This window comes from Neophocaena asiaeorientalis, unplaced genomic scaffold, assembly GCF_003031525.2.
Source record: "Neophocaena asiaeorientalis asiaeorientalis breed wild unplaced genomic scaffold, Neophocaena_asiaeorientalis_V1.1 scaffold33, whole genome shotgun sequence".
Taxonomy (NCBI): Eukaryota; Metazoa; Chordata; class Mammalia; order Artiodactyla; family Phocoenidae; genus Neophocaena; species Neophocaena asiaeorientalis.
Window position 1 is genome coordinate 1,948,338 of NW_020171988.1, and position 22,213 is coordinate 1,970,550.

The 22,213-nt window shown below is 43.8% G+C and overlaps 1 protein-coding gene across 5 annotated transcripts in view; it reads right to left on the reverse strand.

Moving 5' to 3' along the window:
- Positions 1 to 6,341: 6,341 nt before the first annotated feature.
- Positions 6,342 to 22,213, reverse strand: part of BTD (biotinidase) — a 47,091-nt gene continuing 31,219 nt past the window's right edge. For 3 of the 5 annotated variants that reach the window (XM_024747675.1, XM_024747692.1, XM_024747701.1), the window contains exons 2-4: positions 20,480 to 20,744; positions 15,833 to 15,982; positions 6,342 to 7,800 (exon numbers count right to left, since the gene is read on the reverse strand). In XM_024747675.1, the coding sequence (XP_024603443.1) occupies positions 6,628 to 7,800; positions 15,833 to 15,982; positions 20,480 to 20,744 (1,588 nt within the window). In that variant the 3' untranslated portion in view covers positions 6,342 to 6,627. Of the gene's footprint in view, positions 7,801 to 15,832; positions 15,983 to 20,479; positions 20,745 to 20,845; positions 21,087 to 22,213 lie in introns of those variants that run through there. The other 2 variants (XM_024747684.1, XM_024747709.1) reach the window with 2 other exon arrangements.

Genomic DNA, 22,213 nt, shown 5'->3' on the forward strand with positions numbered 1-22,213 from the left:
TAAACTTAATTGATAAAGCACTGGCAGGCTTTGAGAGGATTGACTCCAATTTTGAAAGGTCTACTGGGGGTAAGATGCTATCAGACAGCACTGCATGCTACAGAGAAATCGTTCATGAATGAAGAGTCAGTTGATGGGGCAGACTGCATTGTTGTCTTATTTTAAGAAGCTGCCAGTCACCCCGGCCTTCAGCACCACCACCCTGATCGGTCAGCAGCCGTCAACACTGAGGCGAGGCCCTCCACCAACAAAAAGATTACAACTCACTGAAAGCTCAGATGATGGTGAGCATTTTTCAGCAATAAAGTGTTTTTTAATTAGGGCATGTACAGTTTTTTAGAGATAATGCTATTGCACACCTAGTAGACTACAGTATATTGTAAACATAACTTTTATATTCACTGGGAAACCAAAAAAAATTTGTGTAACTCACTTTGTGATATTCGCTTTACTGCAGTGGTCTGGAACTGAACCTGCAGTATCTTCAAGCTGTATCTGTATTGAAATTTAGCTTTATTAATATGAACTAAATTGTTATAAGTTAACATGTTAGTTGGAATACCCAGGACAAACACTAAGAAGATAACTATAAATTATAAAAGAAATGACAGGGCTTCCCTGGTGGCACAGTGGTTGAGAGTCTGCCTGCCGATGCAGGGGACACGGGTTCGTGCCCTGGTCTGGGAAGATCCCACATGCCACGGAGCGGCTGGGCCCATGAGCCAAGGCCGCTGAGCCTGCGCATCCGGAGCCTGTGCTCCGCAACGGGAGAGGCCACAGCAGTGAGAGGCCCGCGTACCGCAAAACAAAACAAAACAAACAAAAAAGAAATGACAAGAGAATTAAAATGGTACGCTAGAAAATATCTAACACAAAAGAAGGCAGTGATGGAGGCCTAGAGAAACAAAAAAGAACAGATACAAAACAAATCGCAAAATGGCAGGTGTAAAATCTACATTATCAGTAATACATTGAATGTAAATAGATTAAACTCTTATTATAAGGCAGAGAGTAACAGAATGAATATAAAGCATCCAATTATATACTGTCTATAAAACATGTGCTTTAGATTCAAAGACACAAATAAGTTGAAAGTCAGAGGATGAAGAGAAATACCATGGCAACAGCATCCAAAAGAGAGCTGTAATGGCTGTACTACTAAATAAATGAGAAATATTTTGAGATTAATGAAAGCAAAAGTATAACATTCCACTTCACTGCAGTGAAAGCAGTGCTTAGAAGGAAATTAAGCTGTAAACACAGTAAAAAGGAAGAAAGGTCTCAAGTCTATAATCTTGCAGTTTAAGAAACTAGACAAAAGAAGTGCAGACTAAAATCCAAAGCAGGCAGAAGAAAACAATAGAAATTAGAGCAGAAATAAGTAGGGATTCAAGAGAAAAATCAACAAAACAAAGTTCATTTACAAAAATCAACAAAATTGACAAACTTGTAGCTAGAATGACCAAGAAAAAAAGACGACTGAAAATCAGGAATGAAGAGGGGGGAATTCTAACCTCACAGAAATAAAACATTTATTAGAGTACTATGAATAATTACATACCAACAGATCTGCTAACCCAGATGAAATGAACAAAATCCTAGAAAGATAAACCATCAAAACTGTTTCAAGAAGAACTAGAAAATATGAGTAGGCCTATAACACGTAAAGACATTGAATTTGTAATTTAAAAAACTCCCCAGAAAGAAAAGCTCAGGACCAGGTGACTTCACTGGTGGATTCTGCAAAACATTTGAAGAATTAACACCAGTCTTTCACAAACTCTTAAAAAACTGAAGAGGGGGGAAACACTTCCCAACTCGCTCTGTGAAGTATTAACCTCATACCAAAACCAGACAAAGGCATCTCAAGAAAAGAACACTACAGACCCAATATCCTTTATGAATGTAGATGCAAAAATTATCAACAAAATGATATTGAACCAAATCTATCACCATCTAGAAAGTCTTATACACCATGAATATCCCTTATGAATAGAGATGCAAAAGTCATCAAAAAAAATACTATCAACCCAAATCTATCAATGCTTAAAAAGTAATATGTACCATGACCAAGTGGGATTTATCTCAGGAATGCAAGATATTTTCAACAAATAAAAATAAGCCAATGTTAAAAAAAAAAATAAGCCAATGTAATACACTGTATAATAAAGGGGGTAAACACTTGATTATCACTATTAATGGAGAAAAAGAATTTGAAACCCTTTCATGATAAAAACACTAAACACTAGGAGTAGAAGGAAACTTCTTCATCTATGAAAAGCCCACAGCTAACATCATACTTAATGATGAACGACTGAAAGCTTTTCCCCTAAGATCAGAAATGAGGCAAGGATGTCCACTCTCACCACATCTACTCAACACTGTACTAGAGGTTCTAGCCAGAACAATTAGGAAGGGGGAAAAAAAAAAGGCATTCATATAAAAAGTTAATTTGTAGATGACATGATCTGGTATATAGAAAATCCTAAAAACTCCACCAGTACATTATTAGTGCTGGTAAGTTCAGCAAGCTTACCGGACACAAGATCAATATAAAAAACCAACTCTATTTTTATATACTTGCAATTAACAATCCAAAAATGAAATTAAGAAAACAATTCCATTTATAATAGCATCCAAAAAATACCTGGGAATAAAAATAAAAGGAGTATAAAAATTTGTACACTAAAAATGACAAAACTAAATGGGAAGACATCCTGTGTTCATGAACTGGAAGATTTAATATTATTAAAATGGCATTCCCCAAATTAATCTCCAGATTTAATGCAATACCTATCAAAATTCCACTGATTTTTTTTTGACAGAAATTGAACAAGTGACCCTAAAACGTTCATATGGAACTGCAAAGGACGCAAAATAGCCAAAACAATTTTGATAAAGAACAAAGAGGACTCAACGCTTCCCAATTTAAAAACTTACTACAATGCTACTGTAATAAGGACAAGTGTGGTACTTGCTTTAGGACAGACATACAGATCAATGGAATAAAATTGAGTCTAGAAATAAACCTGTATATTTATGGTCAATAGATTTCAATAAGGTCACCAAGACAATACAGGGGGGAGGAATAATGTCTTTCAACAAATGGCGCCGGGACAGCTAGATGCTCACTTGCAAAAGAATGAATTTGCACCCCTATCTCACAACACACAGAAAAATTAACTTCAGTGGATCGTAGATCTAAGCGTAAGAGCTCAAACAATAAAACTCTTAGAGGAAAACATAGCTGTAAGCCTATGACCTTTAATTAGGTATGACACCTAAAGCACAAGCAACCAAAGAAAGAAGATAAATTCGACTTCATCTTAAAATTAAAATTTTCATCACAAAATTAAAAACTTTTGTGTACCAAAAAATGGTATCAAAAAGTGAAAAGACAACCAACAAATGGAGAAAATATTTGCAGATCACTTATCTGATAAGGGTCTAATATCCACAATAGACAAAGAACTCTTAAAACTAAATAATAAAAAGACAATCCAATTTTTTAAATGGGCGTAAGATTTTAATAATTTCTCCAGAGAAGATATATGGGTGGCCAATAAGCACTTGGAAAGATGTTCAGCGTTATTAGCAACTAGGGCAATGAAATCACAACCACGATGAGAAACCACAACCACTGAGATGGCTGTGATTTTAACAAATAGGCAATAACAAGCATTAGCAAGGATGTGGAGAAATTTGAATCCTTATACATTGCTAATAGGGATGCAAAATGATGCAGCCCCTTTGGAAAACAGTCTGTCTGACAGTTCCTCAAATAATTAAACGTTGACTGGTATGACCCAGCAATTACACTCCTAGATATATACCCAAGGAATTGAAAAACGTATATTCACATATAAACTTGTACATGAATATTCACGGCAGCATTATTTATTCCTAATAGCCAGAAAGTGGAAACAACGCAATGTCCACTAGCTTAATGGATAAACAAATGTGGTATATCTATACAATGAAATACTATTCAACCATAAGAAGGGAGAACTTATACATACTACACAAGGATAAACCTTGAAAACATTACACTAAGTGGAAGAAGGCAGGAACGAAAGGCCACATAGTGTATGATTCCATTTATATAAAATGTTCAGAATGGGCAAATCCGTAGAGATAGAAAGTGTATTAGTAGCTGCCATGGGATGGGGGGAGGGAGAATGGACATGACTGCTTGTGGGTACAGGGTTTCTTTTGAGGGCACTGAGCCGGCCGCCTGTGGGTCAGCACTGGCCCAGGTGGGTTTCCCTCAGCAGAGCTGTGGGCAGGCCCTCTTCTCGAGAGCCCATGGTGGGCACTGGGGCGGACAGGCTGCCAGCAGGCTGTGGCTTTACCTTCTCTAAGAACAGGACTTTTTAAGCCCATCGTTGTCTCTCACCCCCTCTGCGCAGAAGACCACAGAGAGGCACAGCTGCACCCCTATGAGAAACCACATGGACAGCCGCTTCCCCCAGGCCTCATTCCACCAAAAATACACTGGGTGTCTGCCCCTGTGTTATGGTCAAGATCGCCATCTGCTTCCTGAGTTGCAGGATCATAGCTGACAGAAGCGTATCACAACCGTGAGTCATACGTGCCTTTTTTTTTTCCTGAAAATGATTTATTTTATTCATTTCCCCCCTATCCTCCACTTTGTTCTGCCATCTGGCAACTACTTTTTATCATAAAAATCATACTTTCTTGTCCCCCTCATTTCTACTTCATGAGCAGTTAGTTAGTTCTAAATTGTCAGTAGATAGTAACTCGGGGAAAGTTCTCAGTACTCTGCTCAGAAGAGCAAAATGTGCATCCAGCAGGTGCTTCAAAAATGTCTGCTGGGTGAAGTAGCTCCACCAAGTCTGTGTTTTGGCCTGGCCTCTGTCTCTCTCTGGATGATTTGAATCATCTTGGCAGGAAGCAACAATATGCATTTCTGAGATGATTTCTGTTTCCCTGGAGCAGGGGCGACCACATCCGGAGCCGTGTGCCCCCTCCAGCTCGCCCCTCCCGGGTCTGCGCCAGCATCTGGTGGGAGAGGTCCCCGTCCCATTCCGGGGGGACCTCCTGGGTTTCCTCAGGAATCCTGAGCTGTTCCTGCAAATTCCCTGAAGGCCTGCTTGACTCATTCTAGGCCTTTGCAAGCGGGCAGTGAGTCAGCGGGTCTTTGCTTCTTTCCCACATGGATGATTCAGTACACATCCCACAAATGAGAAAACTGGGGCACAGCCAAGGTTCAAATAAATAGTCGAGGTCTACGGAGTGAAGAGCAAACAGGGAGGCCAAGAAAGTAAAGCTGGTCAGTCTGACCCTAGGATCTATGCTCTTTCTTTAGTATCCTGCCTAAAAGCCAGGAAGGGGTCTGGAAAGCCACACTGTGGGGGGAATGGGGAAAGAATTTCAGTTTTTACTTCATGTAATTATGTATAGATATATGCACATACTGTTTTTAAAAACCTAGTTTATAAAGGAGATGAAACTAAATATAGCCACACATTGAAGAGGCAAATCACGGAAAGCTAACTATCCATTTTCTTTAAAAGCTGCAGATTTTCCACCTTAAAAATGATCTGAAACAGTTACTAGGCGTAGAGTCAAAGTGACTTGGAAATGTTGGGTACGAGTAATACAGACAGTGGCCTAAGGAATGTCTTCACACGCCGAATGTGATTTTGCACGTGCAGTTCATATTTTGGGAGGTCCTCGCTCTGTCCCTGGTGGGCTTTCCAAAGACACCTGTTGAGTGACTGAATAAAGACTAAGCGGGCCAAACCCCACACCGTTCCTGCAACCCGTCTGCAAAGAGAAGGCCCCGCCAGCGGACTGGGAATGAATTCCCAGCATTGTTCCACCCTGCACAGTTGGGCAGCCAGAAGGCTCTTGCCCGGGGCTAGTGTGATTTATTAAGGTGCCTGGAGCCCCTGGATGAGACACGCTGTGCACTAGAACCCTATGACTCATCTGTTCCCATCGCTGCCCTCTCTTCAGCACCTTTTTCCAGCCTCCCTCTCTCCGGCGCACTGCACTCTTTCTTTCCAGTTATTCTGAGTCCTGCCTGACACATTCCAATCACTGACAGAAAGGCAGATGTGAGAAAAGCTTCCCTTCTATTTTTAAAAGCTGCCTCAGGCTCCACATTGCTGATGCTGCTGGCGGCTCTGGCACGATCAGTCCTGGGGGATGAATTCTGGCCAACCAGAATGGAAACGTCCCCGTGGCAGCCATTTCTAACACGGCTTTTGCGCTGAGAGTTTGTTTCTTACCCCAGAAAATGTTTGAGGCTTCTGAAATACCTGTATATCCTGGGTGTCACTTGATCAACAGCAAGAACACACACAAAACCTGTTTTGTGGACGTGTAAAATATAAACTGACGTTTATTTTTGTTTGCGCTCTTAAAACAATTGTGTAATGGAAGATCTGCTGGAAGAAGACGTGGCTTGAATAATAGAAATGTGAGTAGAAAATACCAGAAAATGTCTCACGAATTTGTGCTTAAGAGGAAAAGACACTGGCGAAATCTGTCTCCCTACCTCTTCCCATGGCTCCCAGGATGGGCTCTGGAGCGAAGAAGTAGTCCCAGTGCTGTGAGCTTTGGCCTGTGCCAGTGCAGGGGGAGCCCACCCCACACCCCCTAGTCCTTCTCATGCAACCGCCCGTACAGAGCTGCCGTCACCAGGCCGGAGGACAGTTCGCTCTTCCTCAGGAAATAGTGATCATTCTCCCAGCCCAGCTGGTCAGGGGTTTCCAGGGTCATCCCTGAGGTCAGAAGCATTGGAAAGATATAGGAGGTACTGAAGTTCCCCCACAGGTGAAACTCAAATATCCCCGCAGCCTCTGTGACCTCCTGCCCACAGGTTTCAAAGCCAAGACCGCCACACTTGACCAGGGCACAGACTTGAACGTAGTAAGTGCCGTGCACAGTGTGAAGGCCGTCAAAGACCCCCAGGGCATACAGCTCCTTGGACAGAGTGGGCCTCTGGTAAAGCAGACGACAGCAAAGGCTATTTGCACAGACTTGGAGGTAGCCTTCCTTGCCCCACACGGGAACCAGGGTGAAATTGTCATACATCATCTCAGAGTTAAACGTGGGAGGGGCATTCGTGTTCCATTTGGGGGCTCCATCGCAGTGGACGTCCTGAGCATCCTTCTCAGAGTATGGATCCCCTGCCAAGATTTTTAAAAACTTACTGTGGGATGGGTCCATTTTCCCTGTGGCATTCCCTGTGCCAATGAGACCCTGTGGATTTTTGGCTACCTGGGCAATTATAAGGTGACCTTCGGGGCTTTCCATGTCATGGTGCCAAAAGGACTTCAGAGGGGCGTGTATGCCACTTCCCGTCATCCCCAGAGATGGATGGTGGATGTTCGCAGCCAGAACGTTGACGCCAAAGGCGATGGCGAAACCTCTCTGAATCTGAATGGCTGCCAAGAGTGGGAGCTGGTTCATCCAGGCGGTTGGATACACGACATGCTTCACCTCCGAGTCTCTGAGAAGCCTGACAGCAGGGTCGAAGAACAATATGTCAAAGCAAGTGAAGATGCCAAACTTGCCAGCAAAGGGGGTATCAAAGGTGATGCGATCCACTTCCAGGGGGGTATTGAACGCTGCTTCAAAGTAGAGGTTTTGTTTGCGGTAGCTGTCAACCAGGGTTCCATTACTGCTGAACACCACGTTTGTGTTATACTGGTATCTGCCATCATTTGGGCACCCTGGGTCACTGCTATGACAAGGCTGCTTTGTCCCAAGATTGGCCACCAGGAACATCTCTCCCTTGACAGCCATACAACTCAGGCGCTGGAGGACCTAGAGGGAAAAAATGAAAGTGTAAATAAAGGAAATTTTTAAACCCTGCCTTTTTCTTACAATTTTAAAATAGTACCTGTATTGTATCGATAATATATAAATAGCTATCATAAATCAATAAGAAAAAAGTAACCACTACTGAAAGCGTGCAAAGGATATGAACAGGTGGTTCACAGATGAACAAATACAAATGGCCAACAAACATTGGCAAGATGCTCAGTCTCATTAGTAGTAAGGAGATACAAATTAAAATGATAATGAGATATCATTTTTCACTTCTGTAAGATTGGCAAAAATTAAAAAGACTATTCTATCTTGCATTGACCAAAGGATGGGCAAACAGGCACTCATGCACTATTACTGGGGATGCAAAGTACAATCAAAATCTTTTAAAGGGAAAATTTGGTGCTCTTTAAAAGATAATTTTTAAAAGTGCTTATCTTGTGGGGCTCCAATCAATATGGTGGAGCAGAAGGACATGGAGCTTACCTCCTCCCACAAATACATCAAAAATACATCTACATCTGGAACAATTCTCACAAAATACCTACTGAACCCTGGCAGAATATCTCCAACACCCAAAATCGCAAGAAGGATCTCCACACAACTGGGTAGAGCGGAAAAAAAAAAAAGGGAATTGGGACAGGACTTGTGCCCCTGGGAGGTAGTTGTGAAAGAGAAAAGGTTCCCACACTCTGGGAAGCCCCTTCACTGGGGATGAGAATCAGCCAGGCCACTGCCCTGCACTCCTCAGCCTGAGACGTGCATCCACTGGTATGTGCTGGGGCTGGGTGCTGAAACTCAGGCTTCAGAGGACAGACCTGGGGAGAGCATTGCGGTTGGCTGCAGAGACAGCCTGAAGGGGCTGGAGTGTGGTACGGGCTGCAACCAGCGGTATACATGGAGGAAGCCCGGGTCCTCCATAGAAGCAAAGGGCCTTTGTTAAGGAGCGCGGGAGGGAGGGGCGAGCCTGCCACAGTAGCCTCACTTTCGGCATGCTCATGGCAGGTGTGCGCTGCCACTGAAACCCCATTGTCAACACGCATGTCAGCAAAGCGAGGGATGGGGCCCAGCACAGCAGCCTCTTTCTCCATGCGCTCCTCTACGAGCTCTGGGAGCGCGCTAGTGGGTTGCCCACATGCAGAGGTAGGGCTGAAATCTGAGCCCTCTCCCTGTGGCTGTGCAGATTTACCCTACTGGGGCCTGCTTTGTAAACTCAGCACCTGAGGGACACCCAAGTGGACAATGGGTGTTCCCGTGGCTGTAACAGGACTGGCCTTAGCATCTGTGGGCTTTGTGGGTGCATGTACATAGAAGCTGGGCCAGGGTCTGGGCTGCTTCCATAGCTCCCACAGCAGGTCCAGGTGTGTGACTACTGCAGTCTTGGTACCTGACTTCAATGGATTTGCACTGGTAGCCTTGTGAAAACAATGCCTGAGGGACATCAGGGCTGACTGCCAGCATTCCCAAGGTTGAGATGGGGCTGAAGGCAGTGCCAACAACAGTGTACTTTGTAAGCATACAATAGGTGACACCACAGAGCACCCTTACGGGTGAACAGCTCTGGCAGAGGAATATTCAGTGGGTCCTCTCCCAGTGGGAGCGCTCCAATCCTGCCTACTTCGTACCCCAGCTCAGAAATGGATCCTAGGGGCTTCTACTCCAACAACTAGGGAGAAGACCCTGCTCAACACCCAGTGCAGGCTCTGGTCACCACAACACCACCACACCTCCTATCAAGGGCATAACGGTCAGCACACACTGAGGAAAGAGGTCGCAGGCATTCATAGTGAAAACAGCCCTCATACCAAAAAATATTAAACCCACACAGGCTACACAGGGACACTCCCACATAAAAATAGCCTTCCAGGACCACAGTGGATAATTGTTTCTCCCAAACTCACAGAGTAAGAGAAACATAAGTAAAATAAAGAAGCAGAGGAGCCACTCCCAATTAAAAGATCAAGAGAATTCCCCTGTTAGAACAAACAATAAAACAGATCTCTTTAACGGACACCAAGTTCAAAAAGGAGATAATGAAAATACTATAGGAATTAAGAAGGACTATTGATAGAAATGCAGATTACTGTTAAAAGGAACTAGAAACAATAAAGAGGAGCTAAGAAAAATTAGAAAACTCATTTGCCCAGACAAAAGCTGAGCTAAAGGCAATGAACAGCAGATTGAATAATTCAGAAGAACAAGGAAATGACCCAGAAGGTAGAATAATGGAAATCACCCAATCAGAACAGCAGACAGAAAGCCAGATTAGAAAAACCGGAAGCAATATAAAAGACCTATAGGATAATGTAAAACATGCCAATCTACACATAATAGGGAGTCTAGAGGAAAAGGAAGAGAAAAGGGGATCGAAAATGTATTTGAAGAAATTACGGCTGAAAACTTCCCAAACCTAAAGAAACAGATATCCAGGCACAGGAAGCACAGAGGGTCCCAAATAAGGTGAACCAAAACAGACCTACACCAAGACATACTATAAGTAAAAAGGAAAAAGTTAAAGATAGAGGATTCTAAAGGCAGCAAGAGAAAAACAGAGTTCCTTACAAGGGAACCCCTAAAAGGCTACCAGCTGATTTCTCTACAGAAAAGCTGCAGGCCAGAAGGGAGTGGCAAGCTGCAACCTAGGATACTCTACCTAGCAAGATTATCATTTAGAATAGAAGGAGAGAGAAAGACTTTCCCAGACAAGCAAAAGCTAAAAGAATACAGCAGTAGTAAACCTATCCGAAGGGAAATATTGAAAGGTCTCCTCTAAACAGAAAAGAAGAAGGAATCTATAGGAAAGAGGAAAATTACAATTGGAAAATAAATCAGTTAAATAAGCCAGTACACAGATTAAAATAAAAATGATAACCACAATGAACAGCAAACAGATGAATATGAAGGTGCAAAATCATAAAATAATTCATAAAATTTGAAAGAGGAGAGTATGAAAACATAGATTATTTTTCTAGAACGTGTTTCAGTCTGTATGACTACCAGTCTAAAGCAATTAGATATAGGAAGGGGTTAATGTGCTTGAAATACAGGGTAACCATAAATCAAAAACATACAATATATTCAAAAAAACCAAAAAGAAGAGAACATAAGCATAATACAAAAAAAAATCATCAAACTGCAAAAGGGAAAAGAAAAAGGAACAAAGAAGAAATTTAAAAATCAAGTAGAAAACAAGTTCTAAAGTGGCAATAAATACATATCTATCAATAATTACCTTAAATGTCAGTGGACTAAATGCTCCAATCAAAAGACACAGAGTGGAAGATTGGGTTAAAAAACAAGAGCCTACAATATGCTGCTTACAAGAGACTCACTTTAGGGCAAAGGACACACAGGTTGAAAGTGAGGGGGTGGAAAAATATTTCATGCAGACAGAAATGACAGGAAAACAAGGGTCACAATACTCATATCAGACAAAACAGATTTTAAAACAAGGGCCATAAAGAAAGATAAAGAAGGACTCTATATAATGACAAAAGGATCAATACAAGAAGAAGATACTACACTCATCAACATATATGCACCCAATACAGGAGCAGCCAAATACATAAAACAAATACAGACATAAAGGGAGAAACTGACAGGAGCACAATAATAGGAGACTTTAACACCCCACTCACATCAATGGACAGGTCTTCTAGACAGAAAATCAATATGGCAACAGAGATCCTAAATGATAACAATCGAAAAGTTGGACTTAATTGATATTTTCAGGACATTAAATTTTTTAAAAATGCATTCTTGGGCTTCCCTGGTGGCGCAGTGGTTGAGAGTCCGCCTGCCAATGCAGGGGACATGGGTTCGCGCCCCGGTCCGGGAAGATCCCACATGCCGCGGAGAGGCTGGCTCCGTGAGCCATGGCCACTGAGCCTGCGCGTCCGGAGCCTGTGCTCCGCAACGGGAGAGGCCACAACAGTGAGAGGCCCGCGTACTGCAAAAAATAAAAAAATTAAAGAAAAAATGCATTCTTTTCAAGTGCCCATGGAACACTCTCTAGGATTGACACCATACTAGGGCACAAAATAAGCCTCAACAAATTTAAGAGGATAGAAATTATTCCAAGCATCTTTTCTGACCACAATGGCATGAAACTAGAAATCAACCCCAGAAAAAAAAAATGAGAAAAGACAATTACATGGAGACTAAACAACATGCTACTAAAAAGCCAGTGGGTCAACAACGAAATCAAAGAAGAAATTAAAAAATACCTTGAGGCAAATGACAAAACACAACCATATAAAATCTATGGGATGGGCTTCCCTGGTGGCGCAGCAGTTGAGAGTCCACCTGCCGATGCAGGGGACACAGGTTCGTGCCCCAGTCTGGGAAGATCCCACATGCCGCAGAGCGGCTGGGCCTGTGAGCCACGGCCGCTGAGCCTGTGCATCCGGAGCCTGTGCTCCGCAGCGGGAAATTAGACAACTTAGAAGAAATGGACAAGTTTCTAGAATCATACAGGCCACCAAAACGGAATCAAGAAGAAATAGATAATTTGAACAGACTGATCACTACAAGTGAAATAGAATCTGTAATAAAAAGAAAAGAAAACTTCCTACAAACAAAAGTCCAGGACCAGATGGCTTCACTGGGGAATTCTGCCAAACATACAAAAAATAACCTCTACTGATCCTTCTCAAACTCTTCCAAAAGATTGAAGAGGAGGGGCCACTCACAAAGACATTCTATGAAGCCACCATCACCCTGATACCAAAACCAGATGAAGCCACTACCAAGTAAGAAAATTACAGGCATTATCTTTGAGGAATATAGATGCAAAAATTCTCAACAAAATATTAGCAAACTGAATCCAACAACACATAAAAAAGATCATGCACCACAACCAAGTTGGCTTCATCCCAGGGTCACAAGGATGGTTCAGTATACACAAATCAACAAAAGACAAAAAACACATGATCATCTCAATAGATGCAGAAAAAGCATTTGATAAAATTCAACATCCATTCATGAAAAAAACTCTCACTAAAGTTGGTATAGAGGGAATATATCTCAACATAATAAAAGCTTTTTATGACAGACCCACAGCCAATATAATACTCAAAGGTGAAAAGCTGAAAGCCTTCCCGCTAAAATCTGGAACAAGACAGGGATGCCCACTCTTACCACCTGTAGTCAACATAGTACTGGAAGTCCTAGCCACAGCAATCAGACAGGAAAAAGAAATAAAAGGTATCCGAATTGGAAGGTAAAAGGTAAAACTGTCATTATGTGCAGATGACATACTATATATATATAGTCTATAGTAACACTAAAGACTCCACACAAAAACTACTAGAACTGATAAATGAATTCAGCCAGGTAGCAGGATACAAGATTAACATACAGAAATCAGTTTCATTTCTGTACACTAAAAATAAATTATCAGAAAGGGAATGTAAAAAAAAAATCCCTTTTAAAAGTGCATCAAAAAAAAAAAAAACCTGACCAAGGAGGTGAAAGACTTATATGCTGAGAACTATAAAATATTAATAAAGGAAATTGAAGATGATTTAAAGAAATGGAGGGACTTCCCAGGTGGCGCAGTGGTTAAGAATCCACCTGCCAATGCAGGGGACATGGGTTCGAGCCCTGGTCTGGGAAGATCCCACACGCTGCGGAGCAACTAAGCCCGTGAGTCATAACTACTGAGCCTGCGCTCTAGAGCCTGCAAGCCACAGCTACTGAGCCCATGAGCTGCAACTACTGAAGCCTGCATGCCTAGAGCCCTTGCTCTGCAACAAGAGAAGCCACTACAACGAGAAGCCCGTGCACAACGAAGGGTAGCCCCCACTCGCCATAACTAGAGAAAGCCCATGTGCAGCAACGAAGACCAAACACAGCCAAAAATAAATAATTTTAAAAAATAATTTAAAAAAATAAAGAAATGGAAAGATATCCCACGCTCTTGGATTGGAAGAATTAATATTGTTAAAATGGCCATACCACCCAAAGCAATCTACAGATTTAATGCAATCCCTATCAAATTACCCATGACATTTTTTCACAGAACTAGAACAGATAAGCCTAAAATTTATATAGAACCATAAAAGACCCAGAATTGCCAAAGCAATCCTGAGGAAAAAGAACAAAGCTGGAGGCATAACCCTCCCAGACTTCAGACAATACTACAAAGCCACAGTAATCAAAACAGTGTGGTCTTGGCACAAAAACAAACATATGGATCAATGGGACAGAACAGGGAGCCCAGTAATAAACCCACACATCTACAGTGAGTTAATCTTCAACAAAGGAGGCAAGAATATACAATGGAGAAAAGACAGTCTCTTCAGCAAGTGGTGTTGGGAAAGCTGGACAGCCACATGTAAATCAATGAAGTTAGAACACATCCTCACACCATACACAAAAATAAAATGGCTTAAGGACTTAAATATAAGACATGACACCATAAAACTCCTAAAAGAGAACATAGGCAAAACATTCTCTGATAGAAATTGTACCACTGTTTTCTTAGGTCAATCTCTCAAGGCAATAGAAATAAAAGCAAAAATAAATGGGACCTATTCAAACTTTATCAGCTTTTCTACAGCAAAGGAAACCATAAACAAAATAAGAAGACAACCTACAGATGAGGATAAAATATTTGCAAATGATGCGACTGACAAGGGCTCAATTTCCAACATATACAAACAGCTCACACAACTCAACAACAAAAAAAAACCCAATCAAAAAATGGGCAGAAGACCTAAACAGACATTTCTCCAAAGAAGACATACAGATGGCCAACAGGCACATCAAAAGATGCTCAACATTTCTAGTTATTAGAGAAATGCAAATCAAGACTACAATGAGGTAGCACCTCACAGTGGTCAGAATGGCCATCATTAAAAAGTCTACAAACAACAAATGCAGGAGAGAGTGTGGAGGAAAAGGAACCCTCTTACACTGTTAGTGGGAATGTAAATTGGTGCATCCACTGTGGAAAACTAAAAACAGAACTACCACATGATCTAGCAACCCCATTCCTGGGAATATAACCAGACAAAACTATAATTCAAAAAGAAACATGCATCCCTGTGTTCACAGCAGACTATTCACAGTAGCCAAGACATGGAAACAATCTAAATGTCCATCGACAGATGAATGGATAAAGAAAATGTGGTATGTATGTATAGATATATACACATATACATATATACATACACACAATGGAATACTACTCAACCATAAAAAGAATGAAATAATGCCATTTGCAGCAACATGGATGGACTTAGAGATTATCATACTAAGTGACGTCAGAAAGAGAAAGACAAATACCTTTGATATCATTTATATATGGGGAATCTAAAATATACACAAATGAACTTATCTATGAAACAGAAAGAGACTCACAGATATAAAGAACAGACTTTTGGTTGCCAAGTGGGGCTGGGGAGGGATGAATTGAGAGTTTGGGATTAGCAGATGCCAACTACTATATATAAAATAGATAAACAAGGTCCTACTGTACAGCACAGGGAACCATATTCAATATCCTGTGATAAACCATAATGGAAAAGAATATAAAAAATAGTGAATATATGTAAGTATAACTGAATCACTTTGCTGTACAGCAGAAATTAACACAACATTGTAAATCAACTGTACTTCAGTAAAAATAATAAAATTAAAAAATAAAGATGTCAGTATCTATGAGATGCATAGAAAAGAATATAGGTGGATGCACTGACGGCAGTTTGTCTAGAAAGGGAGGTGGCTGAGGGATGGGGTGTGGTGAAGGTGGGCTTTCATTTTATTAACTTTGATTTGTTGTAGAAGCATATATTCATGCATTTCTTGTGTGATCAACAAATAGAACGATCCACAGATGAGTAAATGCCTCATAATAGCAGACATTTTTAAGTGAATGACTGGCACAGGGAGTGCGGGTTTGGTTCTCAGGCCCCTAAGGGCTCCTGTCACTCTCATTCAACATGTCCTGGCTTTTGGCCCTTGGCTTGGTTCATCTCCGTGAGCCTCCCACCTCCTGAGGAGGAAGGCTGGTCCCCTTACATACTTCCGTGTCATGGAATCGGTGGGGCTCCAGGCATGGGTTCCACCTGACCAAGTAGGGAGAAGGCAGGAAGTCCAAAAACGGGTAAATGGATGTTCTTGTAAAGTTGAATCCATGGATGCCATCTTCTGGAAACACTATAATCTGTACACCCTGCAAGTCAAAACATCAGAAATAGTCCGTTAACAGATAATGGGAAGCACCCCTTCATTCCTCTGACAGCCGTCCTGCAGCTGCTCTGAACCAGGAACCACAGAGGTCCAGACGTGGTAGCTGGGCTCGGCAGGGATCTGAGCCTTGGGGGAGCCGTCTCACTTGGCCTAACTCTGAGGGAAGAAAGACCAAGTCTTCTAGGGACCAGCACTGTACCGAGGGCTGGCCAGGGAAGAAGGTTACAAGTGAGTTTGGATGGGTTTGGAGTTGGTGGCGGTGCCATGGGAGATGGAGCGGAGACTCTAACAGGCCTGAGTAATCAGGCTTAGCAGATGTGCTACCTCTAGTCCGGTGGGTGGTTTTCGACCTTCATTGTGCTTCTAAATCAGACAGGGGACTTCTGAAAACACGATCTTTGCTCAGCAGTGATGCTTGGGCCCATCCCTAAAAAGCCTGCTTCAATCAACTGTGGGTGCGGTCCCGGCAACAGGTCCCCACATGATTCTAATGGGCCCCAGTGGGCTGGGGGGTGAAAGTCAAGTGCATTGATTTTAGCATAGGAACCAGACTTGCTCTATCTTGCATTTCTCCCACTGGGAGTTAGGAGACTCCCGTCAGAGCCCTGACCGCCCTACAGGCCTTCTCCCATACCTGGAGACACTGGGGGTCCTTGCCTGTGACAGCCCGAGGCTCCCTGTGACAGTGGCAGCAACCTGAGGAAACCCAAACAGAGCAGCCCTCAGCTCCCAGCGCCAGGGCCCCTTCGGCTGCCGCTCTGCACTTGCTCGGCTGAAAATGTTAAGCCTGGAGTAGCGTCACCCCACAGTGAAAGGTGGAGGAGGATGGCAGAGCGGGCATGAATAATCTAAAATCACAGGCAATTTGAGTCACTATTTCTGGAATGCACTGCAAACTCCTTATAATTTTTTTCCTGGTTATAAAAAATTTTTCAGAAGTTTAAGTGTAGAAAATTTGGAAAACACAACATAAAGGAAGAATTCATAATCCCGTATCAAGAAGACACTTACTGTTAACATCTTGCCTCTTCATTTTTCCCCCTCTGTATAGGTGTGTGCGTGTATAATTGAGACAATAATAAGCATACGGTTTTCCACCTTGACTCTCTCGCTACAGCATCAAGACTACAAGGATACCTTCAGAAATATCGCTTGTATTATATGCTGGATTATATTTAAGAGGACACTGCAGTTTATCCCCTGTTATTGGGCATTTGAATTGTTCCCAACTTTTTGTAATAAAAAAACTGTGGTGACCATCTGTGTACAGGGTGCTCAAAACACTTTCTGAATGAGCGTTTACACAAATCTTTGATTGGAGCTCTGATTATTTCTTCAGAATAAAGCCTTATAAGTGAAAATACTGAGTCAAGTGTATGAAAAATTTTAAATTCTTAATATACGTTGCCAAGCAGCTTTCCAGAAAGCTTACAGCAATGTACACTCCCTCCAGCAGAATACGAGGCTGGTCATCTTATTGCCCATTAGAAAGAAAAATGATCACAAACTTGGAAATAAAGCAAGGCGAAGAATTTATGTATATATTCTTTGTATACGTGTTATCTTTCTACAATATACCAGGGCGCTGACAAGCACACTCGAGGATTATTCATCTAGTGAATGTATCACTGCTTGACTCTGCTATTTAATAAAACACCCTAAACATGACAGTTTTATTGCCCTGTATGACACTAGCCTGTTTTGTATCTATTAGCAGATTCATCTCAACATTCATTTGACTGATGGATACACTCACATCTGTTCCTCAAGTTATCTTTTGAACCAGCTTTACCATCTTGCTGGTTCCTGAGTTAATTAATGAGTTAAATAAGAGCTTTGACACATGTCCATTCTTCTCTATGTGTAAGAGTCATGTTTCTAACTTTCTGAAAATTATACTTGGACACATGTTTTCCTTTATTTCCTTTATTAAAAACACAACTTTGAAAGCACTGAATGGTTTCCTATGGACACCATATTAGATTAATATTCAAATTAAATTGCATTTCCTGAATATACAAATTAAATTGCATTTCCTGAATATACATCTGCCCAGAATGAGGACTTAGACTTGAGCCGGGACAGAACTTTGGGTCTGATGTGATTACTCATCCATTCTAGGAAGGAATTTGCATTCCTGATAAAGGGCTTGAGCAATTTTCTGACAGACCAGTGAGCTCAAGAACTCCTGGGGAATTCCGGGTGCCAACCCAGCTGACCACCCAGCCTAATATCTTTAAGCGCAACTCCTTTTCTTCCCTGTAAATGAGAGAACTCAAGCGAGAACTCATTTAATTGGCCTGCAGGAACCTCTGCCCTTATAGCAAGTTTGATAGAAAACTTTGACACATGCATGGCATCAACCTGTGTTAGAGGTTGCTTTAACACATATAACCACGTAGGGGAGCCGAGATGTCTGTAAGCCCTAAAAAATGACTGGATCAACAGCTTTGTACCTGCTCCTGGGCCACAAACAGAGAAGGAATGGTGCCTGCTGGCATCATGGGTTCAAGAAAAACATGTTTCATTTGGGGGCAGGTGATTAAAATGCAGGGGAAAACTGCAGTCACAGTCTCTGGGTTTCAGTACGGCATCTGCCAAGTGTCTTAGCATGGTCTTGTGGACAGGATGGAGAAGAAGGGGGTGACATTTCAGCTGCCTGCGAGCCAACACCTCCGTGCAGAGAACGGACCTGTGTCAGGAGGAGGCCTGCGGGCACGGGCTGGGATGTTTTTACACCGGCTACGGTGCAGACACAAATGAGGTATGTCCCAGAAGTGTGAATGACGTGAAGGTAACTGATATGCAGGATGTCTGTCAGTGAAGATCCCCAAATAGCCCACCAGGATGAAATTTAATGGCATAAATGTGAGGCTTTGCTCTCGGGTTAAATAAATTAACCTTACAAGTACAGGACAGCCATGGCAGCGTGTGTGTCTGTGTGAAAAGGGCTCAGGGGCTTTGGCTGACAGCAAGCGCCTGATGAACCCACAGCAAGGTGTGGCTGCCAAAAGCTTTCCTTCTGGGGACAACACGTAGGATGAGAACGGTGGCAGGTTTCCTCCACCCTGCCCTCGACAAAACCGCGTGCAGCTCAGGGCACAGACGTAACCCGGAAAGTCTTGGGGGACAGGGCTGGAACCGCAACCCTCAGGGAACTGTGGGTGGGACTGGAGAGACACAGCCTGGGAGAGATGCTGGGGCCGTCCTCAGATCTGGGAAAGATGGCGTGTGTGGGATGGGATTCAGTCTGTTCTGTTTGGCTAGGAGGACAGGACGATGGGTGGCAGTTACAGGGAGGCTGATTGTTGCTCATGGAAAGGAAGCCCTTTCCAGAAGTTCCCACTGTCCTCAAGTGGACAGTGAGTCCTGGGCCACTGGAGACATCCAGGGGAAGCTGGACGTCGGGCTGGGAAAAAAAGAGCAGTGTCACCCATCAGAACAGCTGGACCGGGCCTTTAAGCGCCCTTCCAACATTTGTGTGTTACATATATAGGTACTACAGGCTACATTTTAAAAGGTAGCGACGGCCAGTGGTTGTCCAGGCAGTGCTGACCACCCTGAACAGAGACAGGGGCTGTTTGGGCAGGACCTGCAGGCACCACAGGTCTGCCCGCTTAACTCACAGACACGGCCGTTCTGCTCGCAGGGAGCCCGCCTGCTGCCCAGGCAGGGCGGATCGGGGCTTCCTCAAGCAGCCGGGCAGGTTACCCCCGACCCCTGCCCGGGCTCAAGGCCAGACTGCCCTCCCAGCAGGCCATTTTCCTACAGAGACTTCTGGCTCCCACACCTCCCCGTCTGCCCCACCCTTCCCGGCAGGAGCGGAAAAGGGGCCACGCAGGAAGCCTTCACAAAGGCGGCACCGGCGTCCTTTGTCCGCTGGGCTGGGTTCTGTCTGGACTGAGCTCTCAGGCTTCGGGGTCTGGCGCGGGGACCAGAAAGGAGCCCCACGTCATCGGGAGGCAGCAAACACAGCTGTGGGGCCGCTTACTACTTTAGTTATCCTTGAAAGCCTCCGAGAGCATGAGAGGCCGTCGTGCCTGCTGGCTTTCAGATGTTTCTGCACATCTGAATCCACCAGGGAAACTTAAAAAATCCCAGTGCCCCGACGTGCTCCCCAGCTGACTCTGCAGGCGTGGGAGCCGGGCACACACATTTGTTTACAAGCAACCGAGCGATTCTTCTGGCACTGCCACGTGCCTGGCCCTGGGCTTCCCAGGCTGGAGGGGAAGCATCACCAGGGGAATCTTGCTAAAATGTATATTCTGACTCAGCAAGTCTAGGGCAGGCCCCAAATTCTGCACTCCTCCCAGCCCTGGAGGGTCTGCTGATGCAGACCACACTCTCAGTAGCGGGACTCCAGCCAATGGACTCATTCAGCTCATCTTTACTGGCTGGGCTGAATTCCCAGAGGGAAACGCAACACCAAGGGCTAATCTGCCCTGCTCTGCAAACAAGCTGACCCGGGAGCGCTTCTTGCCTTTTGGGCTGCGATCATCACTTGCTGTTCATAGATGTCGAGGTTCTGGTTCATGAGCTCCAAGGCCTGCTTGCGGCTGGTGAGGGCCAGCGGGTTCGGGCTCAGGATGGACCGGTGCTCGTACACGGCAGCCACGTATTGGGCAGCCTGGTGACGCTCAGCCGGGCAGCGCTCCTCGGCCTGGGCCCCCAGGGCAGCCACGCAACAGCCGCAGAGGAGAAGAGCGAGCTGACGGCTGGCTCCAGACATAATGCAGACCATCAATCTAGAACGCAATGGGGCAAGGAGAAAACAGCTGAATCCAGAATCCCACCAAGATTGGGACTTGCGCAGCTGTGATTGATTAATCCCAGCAATCAGACTCACCGGCTGTGATGCTGCAGCTCCAAGAGTTTCAGGTTCCTAATAAGAGGGTATGCGTTTCTCTCCAAACATGTAGCGAGTTACGTTTAAAATGGCTCACTGTGTTAACAGTCTGGTTTTAGAACATTTCCACAACAGACCCAATGTTTGCCACGATTTGCTTCCCCAGCAGGACTCTTCTAGTTGCACACTTCAGATTTAGGCAATAATAACTATTCTGATTATTTTAGATAACTCTGTGACACACTCCACACCCCACCGCCTGCCCTCAATACACACAAACATACTACAGGTCAGCCATCTATACCAGCTGGGACTGTCGTGATCCTAATAATACAGCTCGGCTATCTTAGCCACAAAAACCTGATGGATCACAATTCTCCCTGCCTTTCTTTGGTTAGTGATGAATATAAAGCGTTAGCCTCCCTTTACCCAGCACCACGTTCTTTAACTTGGTGCAGAGAAACTGCTGACTTCTACTTAAATGCCAGGTTATGGACAGTCAAAAAGAAGTCTCCCCATCAAAGCATGACTTTTTCCCCCTCGTTGAACTTGAGAATTGCCATTGCACACCATCACCTTCTCAACCTCTGTTTCTGGGACTCCAAAACTCCTGCTCAAAAAAAACATACTCATTTGGAAATAAAATCCCTTTGCAGTAATAAAATGCAACTTTCTAGAAAATAAACTAGAATTTTCTAGAAAGTAAACTCAGCTTTGTAGCTCCTACCGTAAGAGATTAGAAGTAAACTTTCAATGACACTTCTGTGTGCCTTTTTTTCCCAAGAATAGGCATTTTAATTTCTAAAAGTTATGTGTCACTGGGTGTTTTTACACACAGTTCTGCCTTGAAAATCGGCTTGGCCTCCCAGCCACAGTCCCTCCCCAAGCACACAGACTTGCCAGGCAGTGCCAAGGCCAGGCCCCGTGCTCCGTGGAGATGTGCCTGGGCCAACCAACTGCCCAGGAATCCAACTAAATGTCAAGACAGCAGAGACAAATCAAACCACATTGCTGCTCTTTAAAGACAAAATGCCACCCTGCCCAAGTCTGACTCAGAACCCCCGTGTTTGCATTTCAAAACCAGACCCCCCAGGCCGCCACAAATCTCTTTTTCTCTCAAAGTTCCAGAAACAAAAGCAACCACAAGTATTTTCAGCAGCAGACCACGGACTCGGGGTGCTCAGTCAGAATCCCCGCAAACTCAGGTACTTCTCAGGGTGAGCAGCGCTCTCCATCCCAACCCCGCCCTGTCTCAAACTGTCACTTCTCTCCTCAGGGAAGAAATGTTCCATCCAAATGCCAGGCTCCAGGGCGCGCTGCCGTCAGTCTGGGGCACTGTAAGCAGTGTTGGAAGATCAGATCAAGAGG